The 24,927-nt window shown below is 53.2% G+C and overlaps 1 protein-coding gene across 7 annotated transcripts in view; it reads right to left on the reverse strand.

Annotated features, from left to right (window-relative positions):
* Positions 1-395: 395 nt before the first annotated feature.
* The window catches only part of GRHL3 (grainyhead like transcription factor 3), a 37,383-nt gene continuing 12,851 nt past the window's right edge, over positions 396-24,927 (reverse strand). For 4 of the 7 annotated variants that reach the window (XM_044938114.2, XM_044938115.2, XM_044938118.2 and 1 more), the window contains 15 exons: positions 23,816-24,002; positions 21,117-21,178; positions 18,650-18,995; positions 18,324-18,397; positions 17,698-17,851; positions 17,368-17,479; positions 15,564-15,658; positions 12,965-13,123; positions 12,351-12,429; positions 12,109-12,242; positions 10,415-10,449; positions 9,163-9,251; positions 8,288-8,373; positions 5,701-5,765; positions 2,335-2,580 (listed from right to left, as the gene is read on the reverse strand). In XM_044938114.2, the coding sequence (XP_044794049.2) occupies positions 2,454-2,580; positions 5,701-5,765; positions 8,288-8,373; positions 9,163-9,251; positions 10,415-10,449; positions 12,109-12,242; positions 12,351-12,429; positions 12,965-13,123; positions 15,564-15,658; positions 17,368-17,479; positions 17,698-17,851; positions 18,324-18,397; positions 18,650-18,995; positions 21,117-21,178; positions 23,816-24,002 (1,804 nt within the window). In that variant the 3' untranslated portion in view covers positions 2,335-2,453. Of the gene's footprint in view, positions 1,342-2,334; positions 2,581-2,601; positions 2,833-2,940; positions 3,146-5,700; positions 5,766-8,287; positions 8,374-9,162; positions 9,252-10,414; positions 10,450-12,108; positions 12,243-12,350; positions 12,430-12,964; positions 13,124-15,563; positions 15,659-17,367; positions 17,480-17,697; positions 17,852-18,323; positions 18,398-18,649; positions 18,996-21,116; positions 21,179-23,815; positions 24,003-24,927 lie in introns of those variants that run through there. The other 3 variants (XM_025278732.3, XM_044938116.2, XM_044938117.2) reach the window with 3 other exon arrangements.

Consider the following 24,927-nt stretch of genomic DNA (forward strand, 5'->3'; position numbering starts at 1 on the left):
GGGGGGAGCTCACGATTGAGTCTGTGAGCAGGTAGGAGCCAGCTCCAGGAAAAGCGAGTTGGTGGAGAGCTTGGGTCCACGACTCTCTGCCCTGGGCTCTGCCTGCTGCCCCGCTGTGAGGTCCTCAGCGAGGGCATCCTAGGCCTCTTTCACCTCCAGAGTCAGTGACCCTGAGGTGGTGACGTCCGCCTGTGGAGCCAGACAGGACAGGCCTCACAGGGCCCATGCTGGGAATCAGGACCCATGGCCTTGCAGGGTGGCCCCTCTTTCACCGGGACCCAGCACTGACCACCATCCTTCAAGTCCGAGGAAACTGCTCACAGGATAGAGGAGGAGAGAGTCCCTGTTTCCTTTCACCCTTTCCTTCTGGAAGACTCTCACAAGAGGAGCAAGTGTGACATTTGAAGTAATACATATGGAGAATTTTATTACTAAATAGCATATGAGTATACAAAATGCATAACTGAATAACAGCTAAAAAAATAATCCAAGAAATGTGAAATACACATTTTTTGAAATGATAAAAATGTATCCATGAAAAATATAAAATGTTGCTTATATATACAATATATACTTATATATATATAACATAAGTGAAAACTGTAAATAAGAAATGTATACAACAGCCAGTGGGGATGAAGGTTGTTCCACACAGGGGCCACTTTGCTCCAGTCAATCAGCTCTGATTTCCAACCTGTGTTGAGGAAGTTAAGTCTATGTGGAGAGTATGTCCACTACACTGTCTTTTTAAAAGTCATTTGCACTGGAAAATCAAGTGTTTGACAGTTAACTCAAGTGGCCAAAAGGGTGAGAAGTCATTGGTCTGAAGTTGACTGGAAGAGTCAAGAATGAGTCCAAGGGTCAAGTCGGCTTGGGGAGACAGGGCTGGCGTCCCCAGCCTGAACGGGCAGCCTGAGGGAGACGGGCCAGGGAGAAGGTCTGAGGAGGAGCAAACGCCGCTGGGCTGGTTAACGGACACGGCGTCGTCTGGCCGGAAGCGCAGAGGGTAGATTCAAGCACGACATGGGGCTTCAGATCAGGACACCTCCTGGGGCATCTCCGGGCCTTGGTGTCTGTGGGTCGAGGGCCTCTTCACTCAGGGAAGACATTCAAGTAGCAGAGCTGGGGCCTGAAGAGCGGTCGTGCGTGGCTTGGGGCCACCTCCCAGCTGGCTCCACGCCCCCGGAGCCCACATCAAGAGGCCTGTGGGTGTGGACACTCAGGCCTCACAGCTCCTTAAGGATGATCTGAATCTTGCCGTCGAGCTCCCCCATGTCCAGCAGGAAGGCGACGTGGTTGCTGTAATGCCGGATGATGTTGTTGTCCATGTTGACCAGGATTCTGGGAGAGGAGAGGAGAGGCGTGCTTAGAGGGTGAAAGGCCTCTTCCCTGACAGGGCCTCTGAGTGAAGGGTGACAGACATGGTAACCACCTGTGGGGGCCCCCAGCACTTCCGGCGCCTCTTGGACTTGCTCTCCGACCTCAAAACAGCCCTCACGGGGGGCATTCACTGCCCCTCTTTACTGGGGGGGGACACAATTCCCCAGGGGACGAGCCCAACTCAAACTCGGACCTGCGGGCGGCCACCCCCTACCTACTGCACCAGATTGCCTCTCTTCACAAATGTCCACATGCACTGTGTGTGAGCAAATAACACACAGATGTGGGGAAGACGCAGCGCTCCTTAGTTACCAGGCCAGGCTGTGCACTTGGATGTGGAGTGTGAGCTCAAGTGCAGGCAGTGTGGAGGTGGGCCCATGAGGGGTGGGTTCAACAGGAGGCTGTAAAATGTCGCCCCGGGGTGCCTGCCTGGTCCCCAAGCCGGTGCCACAAGGGGCCCCCCAGTTCCACCCCCGGAAGCTGACATCTCAGGGATGCCATCGTGGATTTGAGGGGCATGGCCCTCTCCCCCTCACATTCTTCAGACAAGGACCTGGGCCAACCTGAGAGGGACAGAGCCTCTGGGGCTGTGGCCCTCTGCAGGGGTCAAGGCCACAGTGTAGCCAAGGGCATCCCTCTGGGAGTCGCCTCCCCTGTGAAGGATCCCAGGCTGTGACCTGACCTGTGCAAAAGGAAGCTTCCTTTTTGTGATGGGGGTGGGTGTTTCCCCTCATTCACTTCACCAGCATCTGCTGAGGTCTTGCCAAGTGCAAGGCCTTGTTCCAAACAAAAACAGGGGCCCACACACAGAGATCCCTCTAGAAGTTTCAAATCTAGCAGGGCCTGGGAGAATGAATCCTGATAATCGTATTACTCCAGTTCACAGATGGGGAAGCTGAGCACTCATTTGCCTGGTGTCTCATAACTAAGAAATGGCAGAACTGGAATCTGGACTTTTGTCTCATTCCACTGCGTAATTTTTTTTTAAGAAAAATAACAAAACCCTACAAATACAAGTTAGGAAGGAGCATATAAAAAGAAGGTAAAATCCAGGGCTGGGGGAGAGTTCAAGATCAGGCAAGATGATCTGCGTTGGGCAGGAGTGGGGCTGAGACGCCCGTGCTCCTCCTCCTGGCGGTAGCCAGCCGTCTGCTTCCCAGGGATCCCAGGAGAGGCGTGACCTTGTCCTCCCTGAATCCCCTGGATCAGGAGAGGCAATGAAGACAGGGAAGCTGAAGCCTGTGGCCTGTGTCCAGCTGTTTCTACAGTAGCATTGAGCAGCTGCTGCTCTCTGGAAGGAGGTCTGGGCTCAGGCTCCGAGGCCTGGGTGCTGACTGCCAGCATCTAATTCTAAGATCTGGCTTCCTTGGGTCCTGAGTGCAGTGCCTTCACTTCACAGAGGGATCGTGGTCTGGAGGATGCAGGCGGCAGACAGACCAGAGGGGACCAGGGCTGGAAGTGCCAGCGCTCTGTCAGCGTTGGGGCTTTTTGTTAGCTTCTGATAGTGGCATTTATCGAGCGCTTCTAGGTGCCGGGCACTGGCCAAGGGCCCTGTGTGCACCCACCTCTCAGGCAGGGCCTCCCAGCAGGCCCAGAGCACACTCCCGCACACAAGGGATCCCAGACAGGCCCCCAGACCTCTTCCCCTCGGGGGTCAGTGACAGCCGGGCCCTAGAGGCAGGGACTTGTCCCAGAATGTGGGCTTCCTGTCACTTGCCAGCTTCAGGCTGTCTTCTGTCCTGGTTCACAGAGAACCCCTGGCCAGCTGCCAGCAAAAACAAGGTATTTGTTAATCTTTCAAGCACTCAGTGGTGCTTGTAAAGCTGATTGTATCTACCTTTGTCCAAAGAACTTTCTGGAAGGTTCTATGAAAATAAACGAGGCCAGTGATGGCAATAGCCTGCTCCAAAGATGAGGGAGGCAGCTAATGAGCCTGGCTTCTGCTCTCCTGACAGACTTTTTGGGGGAGTCTTCTCATTTAGGCATCTCCAACAATCCTAGGCCTGGGGTTTTCATGGTTGGGGCGTGTATGGGGTGTGGGTGCTTCTGAAGGGCCGCTGGGTGATGCCCTGAGCTATGGGGCTGGGAAAATAAATCCGCTGGCCTGGCCACAAGCTTTATTGGCACGTTGCTTAGCGGTTAGAGGAACATGCAGGAGGCAAGATAAAATAGTGGGTGCGTGCATGGGTTTTAGACAGGCCAGGATTCCTGCCAGGTACTCACTCTATCACCCAGGGACTCCTCTGAACCCGTTTCCTCATTTGTAGAAACAGCAAATTCTAAGGGTCCATGAGACAAGGCTTGGGGTTCCTTAACCCAGTGCCTTGGAGAAGGCAATGGCACCCCACTCCAGTACTCTTGCCTGGAGAATCCCAGGGACGGAGGAGCCTGGTGGGCTGCAATCCGTGGGGTTGCGAAGAGTCGGACACGACTGAGTGACTTCACTTTCACTTTTCACTTTCACGCATTGGAGAAGGAAATGGCAACCCACTCCAGCGTTCTTGCCTGGAGAATCCCAGGGACAGAGGAGCCTGGTGGGCTGCCGTCTATGAGGTCGCACAGAGTCGGACACGACTGAAGTGACTTAGCAGCAACCCAGTGCCTGGCAAGTAGGAAGTGCTCCACAAATGGAAGTTATTATAATTATGGTTGACATGTCTGGTTGGGGCTTAAGGGAAAGACTATGCAACTCAGCCACTGGGGCTGTGGGGCATCTCTGTGTGCATACCCTCCCCCAGCCTGAACCGGAAGAAAGGCATTTCCCAGCCCATCCACCCAGCCTGAAGTGGGATCTGGAAGAGAGGCCAGTGGCGGCAGATGGGGTGGCAGCCAGGGGGCGTGGGCACTGGCACCAAAGGGGAAGAGGGCTGGGCCTGTCTGGGCACAGCAGAGCCTGCCCTCCGCAATGAGGTGGATTCTGCTCCGGAGAGCGTGTGAGCTCCAGTTCCCAGTTTGAAACCGAAACTCGAAAGGAAAAAAAAACACACACACAAAGAACCCTAGACACACATACAACCAAAACCAAAGGATCCTTTCCCAGGGGCTGCAGGGCTGCCCACCTGCCCCCGCCCCAGCCCTTCTCTGGGAGGGAGGCTGGGTGGGAGCCAAAGGGGAGGGGATGGTGGGGGTGGGCGCGGAATGAGGGAAGGAAGGAGGTGGCCCCCGGGCCGACTGGATTGGGGCCTCAGCTTGAGTACAAAACCTGCCTCAGTTTGCAGTCCTCCAAAAGGAGAGAGCCATGGACAAGCGCCATGGGGCAAAGCCTGAGCACCTTCCAGGGACAGCCAGGAAGAGTAGCAGAAATGAGCCATAGGGTGTCCAGAGTGTGGGTGAGGATGGGGGGCGCTGGTTCCCAGGGCCCTGGTCCAGGGGCCTCTCAGCAGGGAGTGGCAGTCACTGTTCCTCACCACACAGGGGTTCCCTTGCTGGGCTGGCAAAATGACCGAGGCAGCAAGGGCTGTAGAGGCCAGGTTCACCGGCTCTGAAGCTGAGTGGAAGCCTCGGAAGGTGGTCACCATGTGGACCTCCAACTCCACCCCCTTAAACCACCCCTGCTGAGGAGGGATCTCCTGGGCAGAGAGCAAGGCTACCGTGATCCCTAGCCCTAATGCCCCGGAGCCCATGGGACATGGCAGGCATTGCCTGGCCTCCCTGAAAGGTACAGCTTCATCCAGACTTGCAGGTGGAGGAAGCCTGTGGAGCCTCCCTGGCTGGGTGCCCTCAACACGAAGTCCAGTCACAACTCCTGTCCCAGATTCATCGCCTGCATTTCCTTCTTGGGAGCAGCTCTGCTGGGCCTCCCGCCTCTGTGCCTTTATCCACCGCTCCTGCCCTCTCTACGCTGCTTGGCACCTCCAAGCCTCAATTCTCTATCTGTGAAAAGTGCGGAATGGTATCTACCTCATGGTGTGGCTGCGAGGGTGAAATGAGAGAGACAACCCAGAATCTGGCACGTGGCGGGCAGGTGGTCAAGTAAATGAGAGTCACAATCGACATCACCACCATGGCCAAATGCCCGGGCTGCTGACACGTGGCTCTGCGCTGCGCTCTCTACTGCCTCCCACTCCTCTCCTTCCCAACAGTGACCAGTGTCTGGTCTCTGCAGGAGGCCTCGGCCTGACTGCCAAGGTTCTCCACCCCAACTCCACCTCACCTCCACCTCTCCACAAAGCCAAGTACAAGCACAGCTCAACCCTGAGCCGCAGGCCTCTGCCAGGCAGAGTGGACCTTCTGGGAGCTCCGAGCCAACGCTTTAGAGGGAAAGGCGCAGGGTCAGGGGAGGGGCGGTGGTGAGGAGCGAGAGCTGTGCTGGGCACTTACCCTCGCTTGCATTTCTTGTAGACTTTGTAAATATTCTCTTCAGGGAACCCATACTTCTCAGAGATCTGGAAGAGAAAGTCAGGAGATTCAATGTCTGCTGCCAAAAACTAAATTTACAGCAGTCTTTTACATGATGGCTTTTAATTTCCTGATCATAAAATATATACCCAGATTGTAGAAAAATACAATGAAGAAAACGATAATCATCCATAATCCTATGCCCCAGAGATAAACACTACTAGTATCTGAGTGTATTCCTTTCTGCCTTTTGGTCATGTGTACAGGTATTTTTATATCCCGCATAGACAGCTTTACTTATCATTGTATATTATAAGCTTTCCCCCATCACAACAAACTGTTGACAAATAGCATGATTAGTGCTTGCAAACTATCCCAAAGGGCGTCCACCATTTCCCCTCAATCCTTGCCATGGTCAGACATCCAGATTGTTCCAGCGCTGAGGGCTCCCTATTCACGGCGGGCTGACCAGTTGTGCAAACCAATCCTGGAGGTGGAAATAGGCCTAGCTCATAGTGTCACTGAAAGAATTAAATGAACCGGTCTGCGAATAACACTTAGGACAGCTCCTCTATGTACTAAATAGATGTCAGTACTTGATAAATGGTCATTATTATTTCAGAAGTGGAGTGATGAGGATGCTCTGGTCTTGTTGTGAGGGGTGAGGAGATGACCCACTTACCCTTCCTAGCAGGAATTATTTACCCCATTTGATGGGTGAGGATGCTGAGCTTGGAGAAGATAAGGTGTGTGCCCAAGGCCTAGCCTGGAGCCCAGCTTTCCTGCCCCCATCACATCCCAGCACATTGGAGTTTAGTCCACCAGAGAGGACACTGCAGCTCAGAGGCCTCAGCACCCTGGCTGAGCTCACCCAGCCAATCGGCCCATGTGTCCCCAGGCCTCTGATGCTTCCTGTGGGGCAGACAAAACTGGTCTGGTCCTAGCTCCACCACCTGGGGTTGCAGACCTCTGAACAAGTCCCCTTACTTTGCTGAGCCTCAGTTTCCTCCTTTGTAAAATGGGTCATGATGGGAATGTACACACGGGTGCTTCTGAACAGGAACTGAGACGGTTAGGTCAAGGTCTCAGCCCAGCGCCATCCCTGGGGTGAGTGGGGTCAGATGGCGCTGGTTAGGACTGCTGGCTGCCGTGGAGCCACCGGGAAGCGCAGGCCACAGGCTTGAGGCTCAGGTCCTCCTCTCTGGGCCTTTCCTCTCTTTCCTAAAGAAGAGGAGCCGATTCGGCTCCTCAGCTGATCTCTGCCCTGACAGAGGTTGCTCCAGGCAAGAAAAGTTCTCAGACTACTTACTGTAATGGCAATGTGGCTAGATGCTCTCAGGAAGGTCTTGAATCAGTCTAAGCAAGAATTTAGGAACTTTCCAACTATATATTGTACAGACAATTGCTTTGTCTGGCTGCCCCACAGGCAATGAGCCCCCTCATCCTAGACGCATACAGTCAGGAGTGGGCATCCGCTTGGAAGAGTTACTGAGGACAGAGTTTGGGCACTGGATGGGGAGCTGACCCCTTAAGGTACCGTCCAACCCAAAGATCTGGAGTCTCTATATATTCTAGTGACGTTAATGGCCTCTTGTGAGCCCAACTTCCTGGGCCTCGTGCCAAGCCAGGCTGACGCAGTGTGAAGAGACTAGGGTAACACAGCAGAGTGGAGAGAGCTCGAGTTTGGAGCCTCAGCTCTGTCACTGCTAGTAACCTTGGCACGTCACCTGACCTCTGGGAGACTATTTCCTTATGGGAAATGAGGAGATCGTTACTAGCACCCACTTTTCAGGGTTGTTAAATCAATGCAGTAAGCTAGAAAATGCAGCGTGCCTGACAGGATGCCTGCCACATAGTGGGTCTTCAGTAAAAGGTAGCTGTGCTTTCCCATTCATTTTCCTTCCCCATCCTGACATCTTAGAACCACCTGGCTTTTCTGCGTGGTTCACCCTGTCAGCACAGCTGGCCTGGGGGAGGCTGTGCTTGCTCAGTGTTTAGCTGAGCCACAGAGCTGCTGTGGGTTTGCTTTAGGGCTATTTCACCCACTCTCTGGCAGTTCAGGGCGTTGGGGAAGGTCTCCTTGCCCAGACACCACCTTCAGCTGCCCCAGCCAGTGCCTCCCTGGCCAACCACAAGCTGGAGAAATGAGGCCCTCTGGGAAAGAAAAAAAAAAAAAAGAGTATCTTTGGGGCCTGGCCTTTTGGGGTTTCATTCCCATTAAAACAGAAACAGGTTTGCAAAGCCAACAAAAAGCTCTGGCCTGTCAGACAGCAGGCATCAGATTAAGGAGGATTTATGGTGTGTGCAGCTCCCCAGGTGGAGCCAAGGGTCTGGTTGGGAGATAAAATCTCAGAGGCACACCTCCCCACACCCCCACCCCACAGCCAGGCCCCACAGGCGCCCTCAGATGGGGCGGGATGGGTGGGCCAGCAGAAAGTCAACGTTCCAGAATATTCCTTCCCAGAGTCTTCCTGTGGGAAATCAGAACTGTATGGTGAAGAATGGTGGGGAGATGGGAGTGCAGAGTGGGATGCAGCCAGGGCAGGGCAGGGTCCGTTAGGCCTCTTACCGCGCTCCTCAGCCCCTTCAGGTCCGGGGTCTTCAACATGAGGGCGTCAAATACCTCCTCAGTCTCCCTCCGCACGTACAGCAGAACTGAGAAGCAAAGGGGTGGCTTTTAGAGGTACAAGGGAACATCTAGGGGGCTAACCCAAGACAAATTTCTGCAAAAAGAGCAAATCCTTGCTGAGGGTCTGTTGCCAGCTGGGAAACACCGGACCTGGCTCTGTAGATCCCCGCACTTCCTCAGACTCTGCTGATTCTGGTGGGTTTGAATCCCTGGCCTGCCACCTGCCAGCTCTGTGACCTTGAAGAAGTTCTTTTAACATCACTAAGCCTCATCTTATCCAGACAGAAAATGGAGGCAGCTCCACCACTATTTCAGAGTTGTTGTGGGCGGTTTTGATATGACACCCAGCAGGGTGCAAGGCTCAGGTCAAGGTTGCTAGAAGCTTTTGATCTTAGTCGGTGGTCGGTTTCTTCTTGATGGTTAGCTCCAGTCCCTCTCTCCCAGGAAGTCACGGATTTACTGTGTCAAAGCCAGAATGCCAGGTATGGAAAGCCCACCTACTCCTCCCCCTTAGAGAAAGTGGGGAGACTGCCCAACACCACAAGCCTATCGCCTTACGGCTGCCCCAGGACGCCCACGTCCAACAAGGTCAGAGCAGGCAGAAGCCCTCCAGCTCCGTGGCTGTCTGCCCTTCTCTCAAATCCTGGCCCAGCCCCAGCCTCAGAGAGTAAAGAACCCCTCAAGCCCTCCCAGCTGGGGCGGGTACAGCCCTGGCTTCCTGGACCAGGATCAGGTGGAGGCTTTGGGGAGGCCTTGTGGGGAGCTGGGGTGGGGGTGAGCTCGGAGGACGCATGGGGGGCGGGGCAGGAGGCTACCTCTCTGCAGATCATCTTCCTTGGCCTGTTTGGAGGGCAGAGGCTCAAACTCCTCGGAGAAGGGCGAGCAGGTGCGCTTCAGAGCCAGCCTGTGGGGAAGGCAGGGAGAGGCCTGTGAGGAACCCGGGGGGATTCCAGAGGCTGATGGGCCCCAGAGGTAAAGAAGACCCTAAGAAGGTGGGCACAAAGCAGTGGGGCAGAGGTAAAGCAGCAGATTCTGGAGCTGGCCTGCTGGGTTCACATCCCAGCCCTGCCCCTCTCTAGCTGGGTGACAGCTTCTCAGGATCCTTGTCTATAGTAGGGCACTTCCTAAAGGTGTATGGTTGAAGGAGTACACGCTGCTTTTAGAACACTGTGTGACACGCAGTAGGGCCTCAATAAATATGGACTACTGTTTCATCATCAACATTATTCTCTTTTGAAAGAATCAAGTTGGATGTGAGTCAGTGGAAGGAGGGACGCTTGTGGGTTTTGGAGTAGGTCAGATGTAGGTCTCAGCCTGCCTCTGCTATCTCATAGCTGTGTGACCTTTGGCAAGTCATTTCACTTCTCTGAGCCTCAGTTTCCTTGTGTATAAAGTGAAGCAATAACCCCTGCTTGCTTGACTCACTGGGGCTATTGTGAGGTGATAAGTGACATAATTTGGTGTGACAGTACTTCCTTTTATACGGAAGAGACTGATACCAACAATATGTGATCTTTGTAAAGTGCTTTCCTGTTTACAGAGGTTCTAGTCCATGCCGCCTCTCATATCTGCCTCATCCTCATGAGCCCATTTTCCTCCTCTGACAGATTTCTAGCTGAAGCTGAAAGCGGTGAAGTGACTGTAGCTGACAGCGGGAAGGACGCGGAGGCCCACCCTGGGCTGCAGGCCGAGCGCCTATCCCGTCCCGGGCCTCTTGGAGTCTGCCGGGGCGGGGCGCGGGGCGGTTTCCCCTACGTCCTCCCGCACAGCTGCCCTCCTCACGCTCCAAATCTGCATCACCATCTCAGAAGCTTTTTCTTTCCCGTTTTACAAGCAGGTGTCCCGCCAAAGATTCGCCAACTTTTCAAATAAAACAAACCCATAAAAACTCGGGCAGTTTCAGTGAGAAAGGAGCGTGAGTCTAGCTTGGGGGCTGGGGGCAGAGTCTCCCAGGTACTTCCTCTAGGCCCAGCCTCTGGCTTGGGGGACAGCAAAGGGGAGGGCAGGCTGGGAGCAAACGAGGGGCGGCAGGAGGGAGGCGAGGCCCTTGGCTGCTTCTCTCCATACCTGTTGGAGCTGCCGTGTCCCGCTGAGAGCACTGCCTGCAAGGGAGAGAGAGACGTTTTCCATCGCACACAGACACATGGGAAGACGAGGCGAGCCCTCAGCTGCTGGAGGCTTTCTGGGACAAACAATCTGTCGGGGGCTGTGGGGGGGAGGCAGGTCTAATGTCTTTCTAGCTCGTTCTTCTCAGATAAGTCCCTTCAAGTGAGCTGAGACCTTGAGTTGAAAGGAAGCACCAAGCCCAAGCTGGATGAGTCAGGACTCAGTGAACATATGAGGTGCTAAAGGAATGGTGGCAAAATCAGTGAGTCCCAGCTCACCCAGGAGGGCTGGGACTGCAGGCTGGCCTGCAGCTGGTAACTAGGTAGTCGGAGCTGAGGCAAAGCGAATGGAAGGGGGAGAGGCAACCTTGTCGAGCCCTCCTGTGCACCTGCCACTGCCCATCTGGTGCAGCCATCGCTGGTCCTTCGGGGTAAGACACCCAGGCCCTGAGAGGGCCGTCTCCAGGGCAACCCCCCAGGAGGCAGGACTGGGACTTTCCGCTCCGCGGGTCCCCTCTTTCAGGCTCACAGGTACAAAGACTGGTCCCCACTTCCTCCCACAGGAGAGCTGGCAGCCTGGCAATGGGGGCTTCCATCCCTCAAGTGGGTGTCTCCCTACTTGAGGCCTCTGGTTGGGGTTGGGGGGAGAGCGGGTTAATGCAGCCTCCTGGGCTATGGGGGCCACAGAATCACTTCAGGGCAGAGAAGGGGGTGTGGTGGACATTGAGAGGCTTTAAATGTACGCCGAGGCCGACATCAGGACTGGCTGCTCCATAAGCTGTCTTATTGTTCAGAGTCAACGCACTGAATGCCTCTGTGAACCGATGGCCATTTCTGAAAACATTCCCGCCTAAACGGTGGGGAGCTCAGTGGGTGGAAACGGTCAAACTGTGTGATATGGAAGCAAAGTAACAGGCGGGCGCTGGGACCTTGATTCTGCCGCTGACTTGTTGTGTGACCTTGTCGGGAAAAACGGGGATAGCAGCCTGTACCTCAGAGGAAGCCCGTGATGTAAAAACGAGACAACGCAGCAAAGGGCTGGCCGGTCAAGGCGCTTGGTGAGCGGCTCCCTGTCTTGAGAGGTGGTGTGACCCGTGGTGACGGGCACTGTCTCTGAAGCCCGGTTGCCTGGGCTCCAGTCCTGGCTCTGCCACAGCCTGTGTAATTTTGGTCTCAATGCCTCAATTTCCACCCCGTGAATCCAGGGAGAACAACATTACCGACTTCATAAGGAGGTAATGAGGGTTAAGGAGATGACGCATGGAAAGCTCAAAGAGCAGCGCCTAGTGTAAAGTGAGCCTCACAAGCATTGCTGGGATGATCATTATCACCCAGCTCTGACACGGCCGCGATCTAACTTGGGGCTCGGACATTAGAAACCTCCCGTGTGTGCTTCAAGAGTGAACATTTTAGTGCATATGAAGTTCATTTCTTCGTGAACACTCTTCAGTAGAAAAGGTCCCTGAACTTATATGACCATACATACATTTTTTTGAGTGCCCTGGGATTCAATAAAGATATTTCCATTTTGGTGATGTCAGGACCTATCAACCTCTAACTGGCCTGTCCTGCTAAGTGGCAGGTTGCTGCCTGCCGGTCTCTGCTAAGACAGCCCCACCCAGAGGCCCAGACCCTCTCTCAGCCCAAGACCCTCACCCCTCCAGGACGCTGCAGGCTGGAGAAGTGCACGTTGGGGATGAACAGCACCGGCGGGGTCTCCAGGTCCGCCTCAGGCCGCAGGTAGGTGGTCTCATTGCCCCTGAAGCCGGCTAACAGGGAACCCTTGATGCCTGATGGGAAGAGGAAGGCATTGTGCCTTGAGATCCCTCTGTTCATGCGTCTGCCCTCTAGTCTCCTCTCCCCTTCACGCCAACCCAGCCCAGCCCAGGTCCACTGACCACTGTTGCTGGAGTCGGGGCACTTGACCTTCCTCCGGAACTGCTTCCGCTCATCATCCCGCATCTTCCTTTCTGCTCCCTGTGGGAGAGAGGGGGCCGGGGGTCACCACTGGTCTCGGGAGGGCTGGCTGCTTTTCCTCGCAACTATGGGACTTCCGGGGTTGCTTCCTTCCCAGGGTGAGATCAGGAAACGGGAAGGTACCAGCACTCGGCCCAACCCAGCGCAGCCCAGCCCTGTCTGAGGTCAGCAAAGCCTTGGGAGAGAGAGAAACAGAGAGGCAGAGAAAGAAGAAACTGAGGGACAGGTGTGGGGAGAGAGGAACAGAGAAAGAAACAGAGAAAAGAGAAAGGAGCTCAGAGAGAGGTAAGAAGAAAGAGAAGCGTGACCTGGAGAGCTTTGTACAGAGACCTAGAAAGAGATGTGTAGCAAGAGGAAGGGTTGAGCAGAGGAAAATACAGCCACAGAGAGCAGGACGGACAAACAACAAGCACACAAAGACAGAGACGTTCAGAGAGCAAGAAGCAGAGACAGGTGCACCCAGCGTGGCTGAGGAGGACGCGCAGGTCAGGCTGGCCCGCCCGCCCAGGGCTCAGCAGAGGGTCCACCCAGCCACCTTGTCACAGAAGATCTTGATCTGGCAGACAGCACGGTGAACCAGGCGCTCGGTGCCGGGGCCACAGTCATAGGTGTCGATCTGCAGGTTCAAGGGGACTCCCTTCACCCCCTTCTGTGAGGAGAAGTCTGTGCTGAGGCAGTTGACACCAACAAACACCTGGGGACAGAGGAGGGAGCTCACTAGACAGCCGGCCCAGGTCACCAGACCTGCAGTCTCACCACCTCCCTGAGTACCATGGGGCCTTCCGGGCACCTGGTGGGCACCCTCAGCTTCACAATGCCCCTGGAAGGCAAACCTCACCACCTCTCTTTTCCAGGGAAAACCCATGCTCCGAGAGGGCCGCTGTCTGAGGGTGACACAGGGAGCACATAAGGGAACCGGAGTTTGAGCTCAGGGTGTCACCAGCGGACAATGCAGCTCCCGCTATGATCGCCAAGGGCAGCCCAAAGGACCTAGGGCCTGGGAGGGAGGTTAAGGGTCCTTCAGGAATTGAAAATCCAGAGCCTCATTTCTTTTTTTTTTTTTTTTTTGCAACTCGGAGTAAGAAGGTAGCTGCTGCTGCTGCTAAGTCACTTCAGTCGTGTCCGACTCTGTGCGACCCCATAGATGGAAGCCCACCAGGCTCCCCCGTCCCTGGGATTCTCCAGGCAAGAACACTGGAGTGGGTTGCCATTTCCTTCTCCAATGCATGAAAATGAAAAGTGAAAGGGAAGTCGCTCAGAGAAGGGCCCAAATCCCCTCCCGGCCAGCTCCTGAAGATATGTTCCTGCTGGCCCTGCCCAGGGCCACAGAGGGTGGTACACGCCCCTGTGCACCTGAACGACCAGCTTAGCCACAGCTGAACCAGTCACCCCCATTTTACAGCTGAGGAGACGGAGGCTCTGAGCATGGATGTGACTTGCTAACGCTTCCACAGGGAGTTGGGCAGGCTGGCAGAGAGGAATGAGCTTGGACGTGGGGCCACTCACACTCTGCCCCTCAAGCCATGTGACTTTAGATAAGTCCTTGAACCTCATGAAGGCTCAGTTTCTTTATCTGCAAAATGGGGACAATTAAACCTACCTCCTGTGGTGGTGAGGGTGGTAGAATACCTAGGGGTCTTGGACATTTTGTAACTGTTGTTGTGAGTGGGACAGATGGCGTCTCAACCAGAAGCCTGTGTCCAGCTGATGGTAGCCTGGGGTCAGTCTTAGCTGGACGTCTCTTAGCAAGCTCGCCTACTGACTGCCTACTGCTGGCATCTGTGTGGGACTCCAGGCCAGACCCCACTCCACGCTGGCCCCTATTCCTTGGGACGCTTCCCTTGGAAATGATCCTGACTTGAACAAGTGGGGGTGGGGTGGTGCTGGAGCAGACCCTCTTCCTTCCCTGGCTGTGGGGGGCCAGGCCCCCAGATGCATGCCAGACATACCTTCCCCTCAGCCAGCTCAGCCCTGATGCCGCCCCCACCCAGCTCACACCTGACAAAGACCCAAGCCTGGGGGCTTAAGAGGCTGTGAGAAAATCCCCACCGAAACCCACCTCTCCCTTCCCACGAAACTCTTCCCCCACTCCCTGAACCGGAGGCCCCAGCTCCTCCCCAGTCCCGGGTGTCTGTTTGAATAATAATAATCCCTTGCCTTTGTGCCTCTCCTTGCTGTTTTCAGAGCCCCTTCACCTTGGTTTTCTCCGGGCAGCCTGGACCGCCCCATGAGGGGAGGCGGGGAGGCGGGGAGGCAGGGATAAGCTCCCCGGCTTTCCCAGGCCAGAAGGGCCTTTGCCATGAGCCTGACCAAAACTTGGTCTGATGGGGTAAGCCTGGCCCCGAAAGGTGAAGGGACAGGCCCAAGGTCACCCAGCCCCTGACCCTCTGACTAGTGCCCGTTCCACGATACCACCTGTCTAAACAGAAGACCGAGACACAGAGGGACCCGGCAGCACTGGTGAGTGTGAGGCTGGTCTCAAGCACTACATGGCTTCATCATTGGTATGAAAAAAATATATTGCCAGAGGCTCCATTTCTCAGGCCTCTCCGATAGGCTTGGCATAGAAAGTGCCCGCTGCCCCATCCTTCATGATCTCCTTGGATCTTCACCACAACTCTAGGAGGCAGATTGCTCTTCCCTTCCTATGGGCTCCTCGAGTGAGGTAACAGACTTCAGCCTTCATCTACCAGACTCCACAGCACTTCTGCAACACTCTGCACTGGCCCACATGTCAGGAAACCCCGTCAGCAGCAGCAGGATCTTGCTGTGTGGCTTGCACAAGACTCAGTTTTCCCATCTGGCAAATAGGTGGATTGGACTAATAACAACAGCCACCACTTCTGTGCCAGGCTGTGCTCTACCTTTCTCTTATCTCACCTGAGCCTCATGCCAACCTATCCGTTCATGCTAAGGTTACACTCCCAATTTTCAGCTAAGGCACTTGTCCAAGGTCACGAAGGCGGGATAAGGGCCCGGCCACTCTAGCTTAGAGCCTGTGCTTCTCCTTCACTCCTGTACCCTGCCTCCTCCCTGGTGCCCTCACTGGAGGAGCTACCACAATCCTAGGGACAGTCCCTTTCCTGGACTTGCTGGCAGCCCAGTCCCATCCCAGCCATGCCCCCAGCACTGACCTTGGCCTCCTCATGGACATTCCACATGAAGGACAGTGCATTATACGCCACCTCCTCAATGTGCTGGACAGTGTTGAAGTTTTCTTTGCAGTCGGCTGCAAAGAGACCACAGGAGACCAGAGGAGAGTCAGGAGACAAGGGATTTGGGGGCACCATGGGGAGGGGTCATTAGGGCCTGGGCCCCGTTCTTGGCAGGGACTTGGATCCTCTCCCCCCAAAAACCATGCTTTGAACTAGGGAGGAAGTTACTCATTGTGCCCTGGGCTATGGATGGAAAAACTGAGGTCCAGTCTGGGAAGGAGATCTGCCCAAATCCCAGAGGGACTCCTTAACTTTGCCATCTAGGCCAGGGCCCACATGATTTTGGGGTGGAGCTTACTTTTTTCAGTGGGACTGTGATTGAGGAGCTCTCCCAGGTAACATGGTCATCGCGGTCACAGTGATAGTCATAACCATAGTACAATCAGTACTACCAGTATTGAGCTCGTAGCATTAAATAAATGATAATACTACTACTACACACTTGACTCTTGAGGGTCCCTTGGACTGCAAGGAGATCCAACCAGTCTCTCCTAAAGGAAATCAGTCCTGAATGTTCATTGGAAAGACTGATGTTGAAGCTGAAACTCCAATACTTTGGCCACCTGATGTGAAGAACTGACTCATTTGGAAAGACCCTGATGCTGGGAAAGATTGAAGGCAGGAGGAGAAGTGGACGACAGAGGATGAGATGGTTGGATGGCACCACCGACTCAACAGACATGAGTTTGAGTAAACTCCGGGAGTTGGTGATGGACAGGGAGGCCTGGCATACTGCAGTCCATGGGGTCACAAAGAGTCGGACACGACTGAGCCACTGAACTGAACTGAGCTATACACTTACAATGCTATGAATATTCAGCTTACACATGAGGAGAACAAAGCTCAGAGAAGTCTGGTCACAGCTAATAAAAGGTAGAGCAAGGTCTGGAGGTCAGTTCTCTCTGGCTCCTGAGCCCAGGCTCCTAACCACCGTGCCACCTGGCCTCTCAGAGGTCACTGCATCGTCCCTATTTGTGTCACGTTCTCTAGCACACGTGGCTCCAAGGCGGCAATTGCACGGCAGGCAGATGGGGCAGCTGGTACTTTCCCAGGTGACAGTTGAAGAAACTGAGACTCAGGAAGGGGAGGTGACACAGCCAGGAAGAGAGTGACAGAGCCAGGGCCTGGAGATCTGAAGATGGGCCGCGCCTCCCACCGGGTCTCAGGGCCGGGACTGGCAGCACACACAGAAGGCCTCCCCCAGCTCCCTTCCTGCCTTCAAAGCACGAAGGTTGCAGCTTCCAAAGCAGAGCTGCCCCGGCACTGTGCTCCCAGCTTCCAACTCACTCATTGCCTGCACAGTTATCTCATGCATTTGTATCCCAATTGGTCAAGACCCCTGATGGGGACAGGCCAGCCAGCACCCCAGGGGTCTGTTTATGTGGTTCTCCTGGGGCCCCCAGAGCCTTGTTTATCCCAAAGCAACAAAGAAAAGAGGTCACTGCTTCCAGTCAACATGCAAATCCCCGCAAACCCCACAGCTTATGACCTGGAGACAGGGCCCAGGCAGGCGGCTGGAGTCAGAAATAAGCCCTGCAGAGGTCAGAAGGGGGTGGGGAAAAGGGGGACAGCAAGAAAGGCCTGACTGGCCTGTGTGTGTGTGTGTGTGTGTGTGTGTGTGTGTGTGCGCACGTGCGCGTGCATGTGTGTGTGTGAGAGAGGTGTGAGACAGAGAATTAGAGAGAGAGAGACACTGGGGTGGAGGGTGTGAGCGGGCTCTCACCCACGTCGATGACCCGCTGCTTGGCGGTGGGCTGCCGCGAATGCCAGTGTTTCCAGAAGCGCAGCTGCTCGGCCGGGCCCTTCTCGTTGTCGAAGACCACCATCACCACACTCTGCAAACACAGTGGTCACCGTGACCCCCTGCCTCAGGAGAGGCCTGGGCAGCCTCATCCTTTCCCAGACCCGGGGTCAGGCAGCCCTGCTCTTTGGCCTCTCCTCTCCGTGGCAATGGGCAGTCCTCTAAAGCACCCTCTCCCTGGAGACCCCGGCAGGCAGGGTTGACCTGAGCACCCCGCCCACTTCCCAAGCAGTCCCAGGGCAGCCAACCTACCTTGACCTTGTTGGAGGACAAGGCAAGGCCTTTGCCACCTGCTGGCGTCCGCAAGGTGACAGGGTAGAACTGGCCCTTGTTGAGGTAGGCCATGGGCGACTCGCCCGATTTGATGTGGATGGCTTTGGGGGAGCCCAGGGTGTACTCAAAGTCACTGCGGGGAGGCGGGAGAGGACAGTGAGGCTGGGCTCCCAGGCTGAATGGAGTATCCCAGAGGGCAGTGGGGCAGGAAGCCTGAGGCTCTGCTATGGATTTACCACCTGACCTCACTAAATCACTCTACTTTCCGGGGCCTCCATTTCCGCGTTTTCAGGGCTTCTATTTAATGGCTTTGTTGAGGTACAATCCTCCTGAATAACGACTAATGGAAACAAGAGAGCCCTGAGGGGTGACCAAGTCACAGGGAGACCAGGACACAATGGAACCTTGGTTTTCTAACATGGTGCTCAGTTCTGAGCTGCTTGTCACAACCTGGGAAAGAGATGTAGAAATCACTCTTTTCTTTTACATGCCTTCGCTTCTCTCTTTTCATTCAGTGATGATGCTTGCTTTGGGGACAGTGTACAGCTCTGTCTACATCCCCTGCCCACTGACCAGTGGTCAAGGGTCCAGAGAAGCTAACTTACCTCTTGGGATTGGGATAGTCCTCTGAACCCAGGGGTTCTGGGGATGTTTTCAGGATATCTGGGAAGAGTAGAGACTGCAGAGAAACACAATCCAGGGAAAATATATGCTCACATTCAGTTCCACTGGCACGTCAACCCAGGGCCACTACATACAACTGCGAGGGTTGCACAGTGCACAACCTGGACAACAGTGCATGGCAGCCCTGCCTCAGCTCAAGGACTCTTTCCCCCAGTGATTCCAAAGCTCCGAGCGCCTCACTGTCTTCCCTCCTTCTGTACATGCAAGTACCCAGGGATGCGGGAGGGGTGAGGGGGTGGGCCCTCACCTCCTGTGGGTCATCTTTGAAGGTGCTGTCAGGCTGCCAGCGCTGTGTGGGAGGCACCCCGTGAATGCTCTCAAACAAGGAGCTGAGGGAGCCATTATCATATACATCGCTGGTGGGCAGCAGGTAGCTGTCCACAGAGCCGGTTTCCAGCTTGCTGGGGCCTGCGGGGAGCAGAGCAGCCTTGCCCGGCGTGGGTGCAGCTCCCTCCACGCTCATTAGATTATTCTTCTTGAGCACATCTGGGTACTCTGGGGTTCCAGACACATTCTCTGTCAGGAATTTCATGAGGTGCGTGGGACTTTCAAGGGGGGTGAGGTCCATCTCATATTCCATGCCATGGTAGTACCTGAGGAGAGTGAGGAGGGGTAAGTGGGTACACCTCTTTTCTCGGAGCCTCGAGGGGGTCCTTGGCTGGATTGCAGGGTGACCATCACACTGACATATTGACTTTCTTTAATCCAAAGATTTAATCCACGTTAGGTCTTCCCAACATGCCTGAGATGAGACACTGCAGCGGGCCCAACATGTCACAGGGAGAAGCAGGGAGGACCAGGTACAGGATCAAGGTTCAGGGGCAAATGCCTGCTTTACCCATTACAGTACTTGGTCATTTAAAAAACGGAAAGTTTATTCATTCCTTATCCGGAGTCAAATGTCCCCACATTAAAATTACTGTACTGAGTCATTCCTGGTGAGGGCAAGAGTGGGTATTTGTGAGTCGATAATAGTGTACATTAAGAAAAAAGACCTGGAAGGATATACCCCAAACTATTAAGGGAAACAAGAAAGTAGAATTGTAAGAAACTTTTACTTTTTTACTTTATATTTTTAAGCAAAAACAACAGTGTCTTTAATGCAATTCATTGTACAGAATCCAAAGAATTTTTACATACAGTCCTCACTTTGTCAAAAGAGCCAGATAAACTATTTTCACACCTGAGACCCAGACAGTCACAGAATCAGAGACACTGAGTGAACACACAGACCTTACTATAAGATGATTCTATTATCCATGGGTGCCCTCCTGTAATCGCACCAGTCTTCCATTTCCACCACCATACTTCTGATTCTCAAGGGCCAGCTTCAATATGGGTATTTAGTTTGTTACTACATCAAATTTTTTTTGAAAAGTAAACTAAATTTAAAAATAGCTTCAACAATAGATAGTTTAGTTGTTGTAACTACACAAATATTGTTTGCCGGCTGGTTAAATATTTTACTATGATAAGTTTTCTTAGGACAACCTCTGTTGCTACTGGAGTTACGATACTAACTTGAGCTTCCTCATTTTAGAATTTTCTACTTATTTATTCATAATTTCCCTAAAACTGTCATACACCTATAAACAGTTTTCTTCAAATGAACAAATACATTACATAATCTACAATTCATTCCTCCCTCCTCCCCTTCCTTCCTTTTTTGCTTTATGCATGTCTATAGACTTTGAATACTTTATAACCAGCAGGTATTATTTTACAATCAGAAAAACTAACAACATTAAAAAAAACTGGTTTTGAGGGAAATGTCATGCACAAAAACCCACTGTTCGAGGCAGTGGGGGGCCGTTTGCCAGCCGCCAGTGCCTCAGTGCTTGCCTTAGCAGTTTGGGCTTTCTGGAAAGAAGAGAGAGGCCCAGAAGGTTTCCCAGCAGAAGCCCTGCCTACTGGGGGTAAGGAAAAGTAGACAAAGGCGGGCAGTATCCTTCCAGTGCCCCTCTGGCCATGAGTATGGCCTGGGCTGCTCTCTACAAGAAAAGGAACATCCATGCCCGAGGCATCAGTGCCAGACAGAGGCCAAGACAGCCAAGGGAAAGAAACACGGGAACATAGCTGTCCCCTCCCCTTGAGGCTGCAGGGAGGGTTTTGAAGCTAGGACAGAAAAGCTTCCAGCAGGGCTTTTGCACCACTGTGGCTTTGAAGTTCGTTTTTAGTAAACTTTAGCCACGTGGCCGCAGGCACTTGTGTGCGTGTGTGCACTCAAGCAGGGTCTCACTGTGACTCTGTGGGCCCCAGTCTCTTTTGCGATCATAGGTCCCTTCCTCCATAAAAAAACAGTTTAAAAAACCTTTTACAATCCTCAGTATAAATACAAATACAACCCAGGCTGGATTGTATCGTTTTCTTCTGATTTTAAAATAGATAAAATACTTTTGTGGGCCCCTAAGGGTACCGTGGACTTCCCTGGTGGCTCAGATGGTAAAGAATCCACCTGCAATGTGGAAGACCTGGGTTCAGTCTCTGGGTTAGGAAGATCCCCTGGAGGAGGGCATGGTACACTCCAGTATTTCTTGCCTGGAGAAACCCCACGGACAATGGTGTTGTAGAGCTGGACACAACTGGGGGCCTAAGCACAAGGGTACCGTGGACCCTAGTCCTGGCATTGTGCCCCCTGTGCCCAGTGGATAAGGGGCCCTAGGTGAGGTGGGGGAGGGCAGAGGGGCGGGGATGGTGGTGAGGGCATGCCTCACCTCTTGCCTTGGTCATTCCGGCCCCCGGTGCTGGAGGACAGTAGCCGCTTCTCCTTGGGGCCCTGAGAAGAAAGGAAGAAAGGATTTGTGTGTGGCTCTTGGATAAGATCTGACTGTCATGAGCCTCAACCCCCTCCAGGGGCTCAGCCACACAGGGGAGCTACCTTGGTCATTGGGAGAAAACCTGCCAGTCCTTTGAGTTAGCAGGCCATTTAGTCTGAGCCCCAAGTTACAGAGTGAGAAGTACCCTGAAACGAGCACTTAGGAATCATGGAATTTGGAGTCAGGCAGGCCTAGCTTAAGTTCTAGCTTTACTACGTAAAAGTGCTGTGTGACTCGGGATAAATGATTGTGCTTTTCTGACATTCGGCTTCCTCATATGTCAAGTGGGGGATGACAATCCCTCCCTCAAGTGGGTTGTGAAGATTTATTAATAAAGATAATGCTCACTGTTTTTTAATGGAGCACTTCCTATGCACTGGGCCCTGTGCTAAGTGGCTTCTCTGTGTGCTGTAATTTAATCTCTACAACCACTCTGTGCTGTCTACTAATGCTATCCCCATTACACGCGTGAGGAAAACTGAAGTCCAGAGAGGCTTTGTCATCTTAGTGATTAGGAGCACAGACTGAATCAATTTCCTGGGTACCGTTCTTAGACCTGCTACATATTGGCTGTGTGACCTTGGGCAAGGCCCTCAACCTTTCTGCACCTTATTGTCATCATCTTTACGGCAGGAATAACAGTGATACCAACCCTTGGGATTTTTGTGAGTGCTTAGACTAGCCCCTGGCACATGGAGAGCACTATGTAAATGTTACCTCTCGTGATTATAATTCTAATACTGTTGTGTCTCAGAGAATTCAGGTCTTTTTTCTCTAAAGCTAACAAAGCCAGAACAAGGTCTCCGACCAAGTCTAGTGATGTCAACGCCTGGGTTTTTAATCACACTGATGGGAGAGCATGAGGAACGGTGCCTGGCACAGTGTCCAGCATTCAGTAAGAAATAGCAAGTGGTGACCTTTAGGACTATTCTGCCCAAAGTCACATGGCCAGGTGTCCAACTCCCAACTTGGTGCTCTTTCCACACTGTCAGACCGTGCTCTGCCTGTCTGCAGTGCTCCTCTGATCTAATGTGCTCTGGGAGGGCAGGGGGCAGGTGTGTCTCCCTGGGATGCTGTACTGCGGTAATAAATGTCACCTTCAGAGCCTGGCCCCACCACTGGGGCCCTGGGAATGGGCTCTTGCTCAGGGGAGGTAGTGCTCGATTTTATTTTATGGCCCAGTCTCGAGCAACATATCCCAGGCTGGAGTTTAAGCTCAGACCTAGAATTCTGGCTCCTACCAGGTCCCCAGGCTGAGACATTCAAATTTCTTTTCCATCATCAGTCTTCTGGGAGAAGGGAAGGGAGGGTAGCCATACCACTCCTAGATGAGAACCAAAAGCCAGAGAGATAATTTGGGGTTTCTTTTGTATCTGAGACCACTTCCCTCAACCTGGTCTCTGAATTTGCAGAGTTTGCCTGCCTTTGTGTAGAATAAACTACTTCTTGGGCCAGTGAATTTGAAGATTTATTTACAAGGTGGCTTTAAATCTTCAACTTCAGACTCAGTCATCACAACAATCAGCTATTCATGTCCCCAGCCTCCAATCTGGGAAAGTCTCTAGAAGCAATAACCCAGCACAGGGATAGCAAGAATGTTTGCTGTCATATGACAATTCAGACAGATGGGTAGGGGTTGCCTGGAGTTACTAGGCTGAAAAAGATTTTGTAGCCTCGTGTATCTTCAGTGAGAATACAGGTTGTAATCCATTAGCAGTGTCTGGCAAAGGCACTGGAAGGGGGTGATATCATGTGTGTTATGTACTTGTGGTTACTAATAGGTTTAAGCACACTTCTCCTATGTGAGAGGCCTAATTTCTGTTCTTAGGAACTGACAGTCTCAAAGTCAAGGCTCCAGAAACAATTAGAGAACAATAAAAGATGTCAGGAAGTGGTACAATGCGCACGGTGGCAGCAAGGGTATGAACAACAGTGAGACGCTCAGGAGAGTGGCGATATGAGGCGAGGGCTTCTGAGAGAAGCTGGGCCTTGGGAAGGGTCCTGAAGGAAGTGAATGGACTCAAGAGCAGAAGGCATGTTCTAGGAGGTGGGGCTGGAATAGGCAGGTGGGGCTGACAGGGCAACTGGGATGACCTAAGGGACAGAAAGAAGACGGTGGGTTAGAGGTCATCGCTGTGGTGTGTGTGGCCAAGGACCTGACCCATTCAGTCAATACATATTGAGTACTGTGTGGCAGGCAGTGTGGGGTGCTGGGGGCTCAGTCATGATCATGACATGGTTCCTGCCCTCCAGGAGCTCAGTGTCATAGGTGACACGGAGGAGTAAATGCACAAACAGCAAGCTTCTGAAGATGGCGTCACGGAAAATGATGGTACTTGCTGAGGGTGCCCAGAGGAGGCACAGAATGGAAAAGCCCAGAAATCCTTCCCCACCTTCAGGGGATGAATGAGGTAACTTAAAGCTGAGAGCAGGGTTTTGCCAGGGGAGAGGGGAGTGTGCCGGGCAGAGGGACCAGCATGTGCAAAGGCCCAGAGGTGTGAGAGGACGTGGGAAGGGTTAGGGGTGGTCAGAGTGGGCTGCAGAGCCATGAAGCCTGAGAGCGAAGACGCACGTTCAGTCAGCGGTGGCGGACGTACCATGTAGTAATCGTAGAGGAAGCTCAGGGCCGCAACGCTGTCGTCGTCGCCATTGACTCTCATCATGGCCTTCGTGGCTGCCGTCAGGGGGTTTTCAAGGTAGGTCTTCCAGGCCTCATCCTCGTTAGCGTAGGGGAACTTCTGGAAGTTAACTGGGTCGTTCTTTAGCAGCCGAACAGATCTGAAACTGAAAGGCAGGTAAGGAGGGTCAAATTTAGGCTGTCCCAGCAGAAGGCATGCGTATGCTTCCCAGGTGGCTCAGTGGTAAAGGATACACCTGCCAATGCAAGAGACGTGGGATTGGCCCCTGAGTGAGGAAGATCCCCTGAAGAAGAAAAAGACAACCCAGTCCAGTATTCTTGCCTGGGGAATCCCATGGACGGAGAAGTCTAGCAGGCTACATGGGATTGCAGAGTCGGACATGACTGAGCATGCATGCACAGCAGAAGGTCTGTGAATGGTCAGCCTCAGATCAACATTCAGGAATTCAGAGAGCTACCAGCCTTGAAAACTTGAAATGCTTATTCTGTCATCATTGGACAGATGGGGCAGTAGAAAGTACCTAAACTCGAGCCAAATGCTCTGGGTCACCACCAAATGTTGCCATGTAGAAGCTGTAGGCTTGGGGCCTCAGTTCCATCAGCTACAACAGGAAGACTGCAATCCCAACCTAGCGAGGCTTGAGAGAAGATTCAAGAAAATGCTTCCATGGTAGATACTTATTCAAGGGGAATCAGTGTAACAAGGATAGGAAATAACAATGACAAGGTACAAAGAATAAAATCTCCAGATAACTCAGCATGGGTTCTGATGACATTCTTTTTGAGACCGTGAAAGACACAGAAGGCTGGAGATCATTTCAACTTAGAGAATGTGGCAAGTGACAGAGAAAGCCAGAGTGAGGAAGCCCATAGGCAGATCCAGTCTTGGTAAATGGCATTTCAGACCAACATTTATTGTACAGTGCCCAAGCAGCTGCTCAGATGCCAGGAACTGGAGTGGAATGCTGCAGGGCACACCTATGCAGGCAGAACCTGGGCAGTTCACTGAGAACGTGGACAAATACAAGCCACATGGGCTCAAAGGCAAGTGATCAAGACTCTTTGGAGGAC

Source organism: Bubalus bubalis, chromosome 2 (assembly GCF_019923935.1).
Source record: "Bubalus bubalis isolate 160015118507 breed Murrah chromosome 2, NDDB_SH_1, whole genome shotgun sequence".
Lineage (NCBI taxonomy): Eukaryota > Metazoa > Chordata > Mammalia > Artiodactyla > Bovidae > Bubalus > Bubalus bubalis.